Source organism: Nicotiana tomentosiformis, chromosome 12 (genome assembly GCF_000390325.3).
Source record: "Nicotiana tomentosiformis chromosome 12, ASM39032v3, whole genome shotgun sequence".
NCBI classification, from domain to species: domain Eukaryota; kingdom Viridiplantae; phylum Streptophyta; class Magnoliopsida; order Solanales; family Solanaceae; genus Nicotiana; species Nicotiana tomentosiformis.
This window is the reverse complement of record NC_090823.1, coordinates 123,808,922-123,820,448: the sequence shown is the minus strand read 5'-3', so window position 1 is coordinate 123,820,448 and position 11,527 is coordinate 123,808,922. Positions and strand designations below refer to the sequence as shown.

At 36.1% G+C, this 11,527-nt stretch overlaps 1 protein-coding gene across 1 annotated transcript; it reads right to left on the bottom strand.

Moving 5' to 3' along the window:
- Window positions 1-8,847: 8,847 nt before the first annotated feature.
- Window positions 8,848-10,981, bottom strand: LOC104100910 (uncharacterized). Its single transcript, XM_009608279.4, has 4 exons — window positions 10,845-10,981; window positions 10,469-10,646; window positions 10,305-10,371; window positions 8,848-9,784 (listed from the first exon to the last, which is right to left on the bottom strand). The coding sequence occupies exons 2-4, from the start codon at window positions 10,621-10,623 to the stop codon at window positions 9,476-9,478; spliced, it is 531 nt and encodes a 176-aa protein (XP_009606574.3). The 5' UTR covers window positions 10,624-10,646; window positions 10,845-10,981; the 3' UTR covers window positions 8,848-9,475.
- Window positions 10,982-11,527: the final 546 nt, after the last annotated feature.

The window sequence follows — 11,527 nt, the reverse complement described above, 5'->3', positions numbered from 1 at the left end:
ACTAAAACACGCTTAACTCGAACTTTACTTAATAAGATAGAAATTACCAAAGCGTCGTTGTGGGGCTGAGAAATGCCTTCTGCTTCTTCGTTGTTGAATGACAAAGTGCCTTCGGGCGCATAATCTCGGGTTCATTTTTCCTTAGTGGTTGATACCTTAGTGTGTTTAAACATGGGTCCCTGTGGAATGTCGACCCCACCGACGATCATATGAATGACATGTTGGGGTTCCTCCTGTTCATTTTTCTTGTTGGCGTCTCTTTCTCTGAATAGACGGGCTACCTCCTCCCTTAATTGTCTGCAATCCTCGGTCTTGTGACCATGCGTGCCATGATACTTGCACATCAAATTTGGGTTTCTTTGGGAAGGATTGGTATGTATGGGTCTGGGTCACCTAGTATCTTTGATCCTTCCGATTGCCGATACAATGCCTGATGCATCGATGCTAAAGTTATATTCTGATAACTGAGGTGCCTCTGTGGGATCAACATACTTGTCAAAACCACTTTTGCTCATAAGTCCCCGAGAACTCTGTCCTCGATCACTTCTTTGATTGTTCCGGGCGGAACTGTGTCCTGAACCATTGTTCCTTCGATCTGCGGTATATGGTTGATATCATTCTCTGTTCGACCTTGGCTCCCTTTCGATGTCCCTCTGATTTTTGACTACTGACCTATTTGGATGTACTGAACCGGAAGGGGCCCCTAGTTGGTCGTCTTCGACCCTTATCTTCGATTGATATCGGTTGTGCACATCTGCCCATGTTACGGTCGGATACTCGATTAAACTTTGTTTCAACTGACGTGATGCTATCGAACTCCGCTCGTTCAACCCTTGGGTGAAAGCTTGAATGGCCCAATCATCTGTGACCGGTGGCAATTCCATGCATTCTATTTGAAATCGAGACACAAACTCCCTCAGCATTTCATTACCCTTTTGTCTTACCTAGAAAAGGTCTGATTTCCTCGTTGCGACCTTTATGGCCCATGCGTGCGCCTTTACGAAAGAATCTGCTAACACGACGAATGAGTCGATGGAGTTTGGTGGCAGGTTGTGATACCAAATCATTGCTCCCTTCGAAAGAGTCTCACCGAATTTTTTTAACAGTACAGATTCGATCTCATCATCTTCTAGGTCATTCCCTTTAATGGCACATGTATAAGAGGTGACATGTTCGTTGGGGTCGGTCGTTCCATTATATTTAGGAATATCGGGCATGCAGAATTTTTTGGGGATCGGTTTTGGAGCTGCACTTGGTGGAAAAGGCTTTTGCACGAATTTTTTGGAATCCAAACCTTTCAACACTGGTGGTGCCCCCGGGATCTGATCGACCCTGGAATTATACGTTTCCACCTTTTTGTTGTTTGCCTTGATCCTCCTTTCTCCGGATTTTATTCGTTTGGTCGGTTCTTCAAACATCTTAGTAATTTTGGGATTAGTTCCCGATTCTTGCTCATTTGCCTTACTATAGCTGGCTCCATTCTGTGGGTGACTTCGCGGGGTGGACTGGGCTCCGGCCTGCTCGGTATCTGGGTTTGACTCTGCAACTGAGCTATCGCTACTTGTTGAGCTTGTAACATTTTGAAAATCATACGCAAGCTGATTCCGTTTTCCTCAACGTTATGGGTGTCTCGAGTTGCATATCGAGTACCACCATGAATGTTATTTCCAGGTTTAGAATGTTGGTTTGCCTCAATGGCTACATGCGGATTAATGTCTAATGGTACTTCGACTCGAGCCCCAACGGTATGGATAAGTGGCCTTTCGGCCCTAGGCATCAAGTTGTTGTTCTCACCTTGAAGGCCAACTTCGTTGTCGATAGGTAAGGCCATTAATTGAGAGTTCATCGTTGCTAATCCAAAATCAAAGACACTTTCAACAACAAACGTAAAATGGTGTGTTTTGCAGATTCGTATCAAATAACCACTGCTATCCTTAGCCCCACGGTGGGCGCCAAACTGTTTACCTGAAAAACGGATAGAGTTGAATTTATACGTAGTTCTAAGGATACGTGGTATAACTTGACATGAATCGTAAAGGGAAATAAAAATATCAAATATTGACTGTAAAGGATGAAAAATAAGCAAAGTTGAAAAGAGGATGATTTATGAACAAGCAAGATAAAATAATGTATGAAGCTCCAAAGGATAATCTTCCAATATAGGAATGTATCAACAGTATTTTAGTTACAGTGTATGAATGACTTGATCGATCCCCCTTTACAGGAATAATAGCCATCCCTCTTATAGTGGAGGGATCCTACTTTGGATATAATTAAAAATACATAGTGGGGAACCCATGATAAATCAGTTTTTCTCTAATTTCTGCCGAGATTCCCTTTCTTAGTGCGGCTGTAACGGCTCTTGTCTATGAGATCGATATTGACCCGAGCTCGATATTGACTCGAACTCGATATTGACTCGAGCTCGATTTTGACTCGGGGCTCGGTATTAATTCGGGCTCAGTATTGATCGGTCTTTGACTCTTAAGCTCGATAACGTCACTTCACATCATAGTTCAATTTTGGATTCGAGCTCGATAATGACTTCGATCTCGGTATTGATCGGTCCCTGAAATTCGAAGCTCGGTAACCTGGCTTTGGATCTTATCCCGGTATTATGAAGACGCTCTTCGGTCCAGTATGTTCCCATCTCGACCAGGCGTTCGAAGGCCGAACTCGGTTTTGACCGTATACACTCTACTAGTCAGTAAAGCTTGTACTATGTAATATTTTTGAAGTTTGTAACATACAACTATTGACTTACAAGCCATTTATGTTCATGTTAAGATTTTTGGCTATGATTTAACAGTTTTTATATGATTATCTTGGTGAAGTTGTTTTTAGATGTTCAGTGTGTCAGGTTTTCATAGTAAGGACCTTTATTTTAGTTTTCCAGTTTTAAGATGAATATATACAGCCCAAACAACTTTTCGTGCTTTCTTTTGGATGGAGAAAAACCAGCCACATGAATATTTTGGGGACTTCTACCGGGTGAAAATCATTTACACCTGTCACGACCCAAAATCTCATCATAGGCGTCGTGATAATATACAATCTCCCAAGACTGGTAGTATTGAGTCACGAACTCTAACTGAATACATGGAATGATCACGAGAACCGAATATACAATACTGTTTGATTAAAAATTAACAGTACAATGAAACGAAAAGACGCCAAGGGACTGCGACGACCAAGCAGCTTTACCTTGAATCCTTACGATCCCTCTTTACTCTGCTCAAGTCCGATATCTCCAATACCTGGCTCTGCACAAAAATGTACAGAAGTGTAGTATAAGTACACCACGGTCGGTACCCAGTAAGTATCAAGACTAACCTCAATGGAGTAGAGACGAGGTACAGTCAAGACACTCACTAGTCTAATAGCATGTGCAATATAATATACAAAATAGTAGGAACAGATAACAATAAGGGCGATATAAAATAACCAGTGATATGCACAACAAGACAACAAGAACACCATTAATATCGCTAAATAATTAATAAATATAATTACACCCAATTAAATCAAGTCTTTCAAATAAATATCTTTCACATATAATTCTTCCTAAACTCTCTTTCAAATATAATATCCTCAAATACTATCTTTCAAATACAATTCTTTCATATAATACTTTCTAAATAAAAATCCTTTATTTTCTGAAATACTATCTTTTAAATACAATTATTTCATATAATACTTTCTAAATAAAAATCCTTCCAAATAAATATTTTGAATATAATTGTTTCAATTAAGAAGTCACCCTGTGAACCTCATTTCAAAATCTTAAAAATACGGGTCTCAGCCCATTTTCATATATTTCCATGGCACTTCGTGCCCATATTTAAATCATCATATTTCCCTGGCACCTCGTGCCCTCATTTTATATCACAACTGTACGGACAATTCACGTGCCAAATATCATTATCATTTACTCACAGCACCTCGTGCCCACATTTCATATCACAACTGCACGGACAATTCACGTGCCAATATCCTCATTATTTACTCACGTCACCTCGTACCCATATTTCATTTTATAATTCACCTAGCAATAGCCACAGACTCTCAATTTCAACATAAATCAGATTGTTATCAATTTATCAACAACAAGACAAATTACACAAGGTATAGAATAAACACAATGAAAATCACAACATCACATGAAAATCACCATTACAATAACTTCACATCATCACATATCATCCCTGACAATAGCCACCCTTATCTCTCCTATAGCCATCCTTATCTCTCCTATAGCTACCTTTATCCCTCCGCCCTGACAATATCAATAGCCACCCTTATCGCTCCTATAGCCACCCTTATCGCTCCTATAGCCGCCCTTATCGCTCCGCCCAGACAATATTCCAACAAACACAACTACAGTGAATTGCCACCCTTATACACACATAATATCAACGGTGAAATTTCACCCTTATCTCCTCAAAATAAGAACTCACACAACATACAATTTATACGGGAAAATATCATGGCAATATAATAAAATCAATTCATATCACAATTTGCCCAATGGCCACAACCAAAATTCCAAAGATACAACCAAATCAATTAATTTAACAACAAATAACCGAAGGCTCCACACAATGTGTATAACACCCTAAAAATAATCAACAGAAATAGAAATTACTCAGCATAAAGCAAAGCCTTCATTAATCCAAACTTAGATAATTAAGTTAATACTTCTTTTTAAATTTGCTTAATTAATTATTTGCATAGGAAAAATTCATATTGAAATTAAATTTCAAGAAATATCAAACCAACCATACTCACGAAATTTCATAAATTTTCAAGTAACAATCACATCAAATTGTCATATAAAAATAAATTCAACAAGTATTTAGGCATGGCAAATAGATGATTTAATAAATATCCATAATTACCCAATTTACTACACAATAATGCCTAAGACTTTAATCCAATAAAATTTGCACATATAAGCCCGAGTACGTACTCGTCACCTCGCGTACACAGCTTTTCATATTTCACAAATGGCACATAAGCCTCAATGCCTAAGAGGTAATTCCCCCACTCGAGGTTAAGCAAGACACTTACCTTTTTGAAGTTAGGCCGATATTCCAAAATAGTCTTCTTGCTTGAATTGACCTCCGGACAGCTCAAATCTATCCAAATTAATTGCACAACCTCATTAAAATTCATCGAAAATAATTCCGGATAATAATACGTCGACTTAAAAATTTATTCCAAAAAGTCAACGCGGGGCTCACCTCTCGGAACCCGACGTAATTTTCACCAAATCCGAACACCCATTCTGATACGAGTTCAACCATACCAATTTTATCAAATTCTGATAACAACTCGACCTCCAAATCTTAAATTTTCGTTTTTAGAAGATTTTGCAAAAAACTTAATTTCTTCCATTTAAATCTAAAATAAATGATGAATATAACCATATAATCATGAAGTATAATCACTTTAGGATATAGAACACTTACCCCAATCCATATGGTGAAAATCGCCTCAAGAATCGCTTCAATCCGAGGTCCATAGCTCCAAATATGTTAAAAATGGCTGAAACCTCGAAATATAACTACTGCCCAGGTATTTACTCTTCGCGATCGCGGAAAATGCTTTGCGATCGCGAAGCACAAAATGTTTTAGCCCCAAAATTGCTCTTCGCGATCGCGAAGAACAAACTCCCCAAACTCTTCCAGACAGCCTCTAGTATAATGGTCATAACCTTTTGTATATAACTCCAAATGATGAATAATTTAACTTTCTGAAAACTAGATTCCAAGGACTATAACTTTTATTTGTTGCTCATTTCCGAGTTCCTTATATATTTCGAAATATAAGCTTCCAAAGTCTGCCCTATGCAATATAAATTTTAAAAAATGAAAGAAAAATATCATGATTTTAAAAAAGTAAAAAAAAGAAAAAAATAAAAGAGAGACAAAGGTTGATATGTAAGGGTAAAAATAAGTATTAAAAAAGTCAATGGACGTAAAATGGGGGAGAATGACTATTGTTCAATGTTGAGGGGGGGAGTTTGATTTTTAAAGCAAAGTTGAGGTGTAAAAATGATTTTCACCCCTTCTACGGACTACGATCAAATTGTAAAGTACAAGGATGATGAAACTTGAAAGTATCAATTGTGTAAATGTTTACTCTATTGCGCAAACTATAAGGGGTTGTTTGATATGATGGATAAGCAAAAATAATTCTGAAATAAAAATTTAGTATCGTCATATCCCTTATTTGGTTACTAATTTTGGAATAAGTTATTACATAATTAGTTATAGTACCAACATAACTTATACATATAGAGGTGGAATAGTTAAGATAAGATATCTCAGAATACAACAATAAAATTGACAATCCAAGGATTATTACAACATACCAAACAATCACTATAAAATAATATCAGGATAACCAATCCCAACATAACCAATTCCAATATAACTAATTCCAGCATAACTAATTCCAGCATAACTTATCTTCAAACCAAACGACCCCTAATAACTTGTTGGAACTTCATTGATGCAGCACTAGCTTAACCTTCAATTGGTTTTCAAGTAGAGACAAATTTTGAATTTAGAGTCAATGGATTTAGAATAAATATTGTATGGGTCAAGAATTAATAATATGATCAAGTCATGTTAGCATTAATGAGACATTCACAGGTCGCCATGTGTCATCGATGCGACTCTAATAGAGACTTTCCCAGGGTCGAAGTGGTTCCGGAAATAGTGAAGGTTGCAGTCGAAAAGTCAGCTAGGATTAAAGTCGAGGAGTCATCACATATCAAGATCGAGGTCGCATATCTTTGACAGAGTTATAGCTGCTAGATTCAAGATATGACACTAAAGAGAATATTCTAGTTGATATTTTCGGCACTTGTACTATTAAGGTTTCTAGGAACATGTTCCCTATAAATAAAAAGAGACATAATGATAGGGGACACGAGATATTCATTTGTAAAAACACATTAACTTTATAGAGAGAATCTGACCTTATTGCAAGCATACAAAAACAACCTTTTACTAAGATTCTTGTCTAACATTTTTACTGGATCCAAGAACAACCTAAGTGTTCAAAGGCTTATCAATTATTCATTATTATGAGAAAAAATATACACTGATCTCATCCCTTTTTCAGTGACTCACACATTTTATTTACTTAAATCTAATTGATTGAACCAAGATCTATATTTTTTGTCAAATAAATATTACCTTATTAAGTATATAATAATTTCGTTTTGTTTTGAATATGTATATTTGAGGAGAACTTAATCTAATGAATTTAGTTAATCTTACAAAACTCTGTCCTAAATCCGCCTGTTTCAAGGAGGTAGTTTGCTTCTGAAGCCATCTAACTTTAGCATCTTATCTTTTTAATATACTCCACATGCAAACACACATGCTAAGCAGATTATAACGACAATACAGTCGGCACACAGCATTCTCAAAGTTTGTTAATTGTATTGTACCCTTCTTGGAAAGTACAATGGGGTAAGGGGAACCCCACCAACTTGCCATTCTTTTATTCTATCGTCTCCAACCATTAGCAAAAGCCAGCCTATTATTTTACGCAAAGTTGTCAGCAATTAACACTCTCTTTGAATGATTCTGCATCCCTAGCATATATCATATTGCTAAACAGTGCCCCACGCCCTACCCCCTTAATCCTAAGGGAGGGTCCATCTTTGAGCTGACATTCAATTCAACCAAATCACATGATCAAAAGCAAATAGCACCCAAGGGTGGGTGAGTTGAGTAAAACCTAGTAGTACATAAAATGGATTCAAAATCTCAAACATAAACAAAAGAATGTTAAATGATTTCTTTATCTGTCAAAGTTTTGATTGATAAAGTTACATCATACATGTGCTAGTAAAAGATAGTATATATGCAATGGGATAATTAAAATGCATTGCACATGTTATTCGGATACCACCATTGTTTGTTGAGTTTTAGTTCTATGTAATTGATATATAACCTTTTTTATACAATTAGATTATTTAGTAAGTAAATATGATAAATTTATTCATAAACATTAATTGATAATTTAGTAAAAATAATAACAAAGGGCAGTACGATGCACTAAACTCTTGCTATCCGCAGAGTCCGGGGAAGGGTCGAACCACAAGGGTCTATTGTACGCAGTCTTACCCTGCATTTTTGCAAGAGACTGTTTCCGCGGCTCGAACTCGTGACCTCCTGATCCCATGGTAATAATTTTACCAGTTACGCCAAGACCCCGCGCATAGCGAAAGCTTAGTACACTGGGCTGACCTTGTTTAGTAAAAATAATAACAAACCTTTTAGTACAAGTTAAAATCTACTGATATTACAAAAAAAAACTCATTACACAATCAATATATATTAACTTAAATTGTTATCGAAAGAGATGCTCAAAGCAAATAACCTAAGATACAAATCCGTCCACGTAGTTTCCAATATTTCACCATCAGACCCAACTTGTCTAGGGCAATTTGGCATCTTTACTTATTCGATATGCGGAACAAATGAGAGATATCGTATCACTAAGTTCATAATCCCAAGTTAAGTGGCGATAATAACGCCACTGTGTGGACTTTTACTAAAGCTCTTTGTAAACTTTAGAAACGGAGCTGGGAGTAACGGTAAAATTGTATATGTGATCTATAAATTACTGGCTTGAGCTATGAAATTAACCATTGATGCTTACATCAGCGTAGGCTGCTCACATTACACCCCTTCGAGATGCGGCATCGCGATGCTTTGTGCATTGGGTTGCACTTTTCTTTGTAAACTTTATATAAAGCCAACTACAATTAACAAAATATGAATTGATCGACGACTGAAAAAGAAGACAAATAGTAACATGCTATTACACTGAAAATATAAAAATATTTATATGATAACTGTAATATAATGTAATTCCTTAAATAATTACATGACTCATCATCAAAGGTTGACAAGATACTCATTATGGCTGGCATACATACTTCTTTCCATTTAAACAGCTAAGGTATTAATAATACAGTATCTTACTGAAAATGAAAACGAAAAAATATCACTAGTAGAATACAAGATGAAAAGAATTTCTAAGAAGACCATCTCTTCTTCTGTGAATATGTTTAATCAAAGAAGTGTCTCTTGAGTCTTCACACTACACTAAATAAAATACTCCCAACTCATACATTGCCCTAATTATGGTAAAGAATCCTAATACTCCTAGAGGAAAGATGACAATCTTTTAGCCTCTCCCTCTCTTGGAGCTTCAAGTTATTGCTTTCCTATTCTCAATTTGACACTCATTCATCACCTCATTACAATATACAGATTACAGGTATTTGAATGATTGCCGAACAAAACTCATCAGCAAAAGAGTACTACCCTCTTTCTTTCACTCAATATATACACACAGCTAAACGAATTGGTTTTGGTTTCTCGCACTCTCCACAAAATTTTCTGCTCTTTTTCGTCATGTCCGAGTAAGTGAGTTATATGTATACCTAAGCAACAGCGGAGATGCTGCAACTGCCACGACAATTAAACCCTTCAATCCTCACAGGAGCTGAATTGTTCCCGAACTTCACTCGAACGCAGCCACCTCCGGTCATACGACAGGAGGAGGAGAAGGGTGGTGGTGGTGAAGGTGGTGGTACTGTTGATTCTTCAATTGGTGGCACAAGTACAAAATTGTCGTTACTAAATTGGGCGTCTTGAATCAGGGGATTTGAAGCCCGACTAGGCGGAGATCCACAAAAAAATGGTGGAGATGAAGCCAACTGCAAATTGGAATTCTCGACATCATATCTTCCCTGATCACAGAAAAAATCAGAATTTTTAGCTAGACTAATTGAATTAAGTAGTCTAAGTAGTTAACAGACTAAATTCTAATGAAAACACACTATTAATAGCTTAAGGAAACAGGTTGAGTGAATCAATAGACTTCGACTGAAAACCATGAAACTAGAGGGAGAAGAAGAATTTATCAGTATTTATAGAGTAAAATTTACTTCCTCTATCTTAATTGGTAAGCTAATCTTTTTCATTTTCGAATGTACTTAAATATTTGACACAACCTTATTTTATAGAATTTAACAACTTCCAACATTTCAAATTTTTATTTTCAGATTTATTTCCATTTGAGAAATTTTAACTTTTTAACTAGTATTATTTTAAAAAAAAAATTCATAATCATAAATATAATATATAAATCAAATTAGCATCTTAAACAATGAACCTAAGCTCAGCTCCCAAATCCCAATTAAGAGATTATAATTAAATAAAATATCTAATGGATGACTAATTACTACAATAATTAGTAGTACTAATTACCTTGGCGAGAATGATATCCAGAAGCTCAGTTCCTGCTTTCAAATCGCAACCCTCCATTTCTTGATTGCTAAAAGACCAAAAAAGTAGAAATACCCAAAATAAATAAACCAAAACAAAATCAACAAAGGAGAAAAAAATCAATCTAAGAGAAAAAAGAGACATACTTAATTTGTCCAAACGGAAAAGGTGAACAATTGAATTGGTCACCCCTACGAGGCTTGGGACAAACGACGCCGTTTGATCTATAAACGCCGTTAGTCATCTCTCCAACGTCAACAAAACCCACCAAGGCATTTTGACTGTATGCAAATTTATTCATTTTCGTTTTACTGAACAAAAAACCTGAAAAACAAGAAAGGAGAAGAAGAAGATTTTCAATAGTTGAGATTTTTACCTTCCATACCAAACAAAAGAACTTAATATATACATATAAAAATTACTAAATCTAAACATAGGAGAAATTATGGTGATTAGAGATTTTCGCAAAATAATTGGTTTGAGGAGAAAGAGAGAGAAAGAGATGCGGTGAAGGGGAGGTACCTGGGTGGGTGGATGCCCCGTGAATGGACGAGAGAGAAAGTAGCAAATGAGATATTTTTTGGAGAGAGAGAGGGAGAGTTTGATGTGATGCGGAAGTAAATTTATATTCTGGAAGAGGAGAGAGAGAGAAACGCGTGAAAATTAATGAAGTTGTCTGTTGGATGGGGTTTAGGTTGTGATTTAGTACGATTTTAATGTTGTAATGCACGTGCACTTGGATGCACATGTTCTCCCACTTGACAAAAGAAATCCCGAATAAAAATATGGTCTTTTTGGACTAAAATAATAAAAATAGGTGAAAAAGAAATGAAGTGCCATTTTATATATAACGCGATTATTCACCGTGCTATATCTTAACGACACGTTTGTCCTTAAAGTATAGCGTGGTGAATACATCCGTTATATTTGAACTTTAAGTAGGCAGGAGGTATAACGCATATATAGAAGACGCTATACCTATATAAAAAAACGGGCTCGTCTCCTTCCCCGACCAGATAGAAGCAGCAAGACAAAAAATGCCCGTCTCCTTCCCCGAATTATTTCAATTCTTTTTAATTTGATCGAAATAATTCATATAATATTTCTTATAATTGATTATAGAAATAAAACAACTTGAATTTTGCTTGCCAAAAAGAAAAAAACTATGTTATATTAGTGTGCTAACCTTGTTTCTATTATTTCTT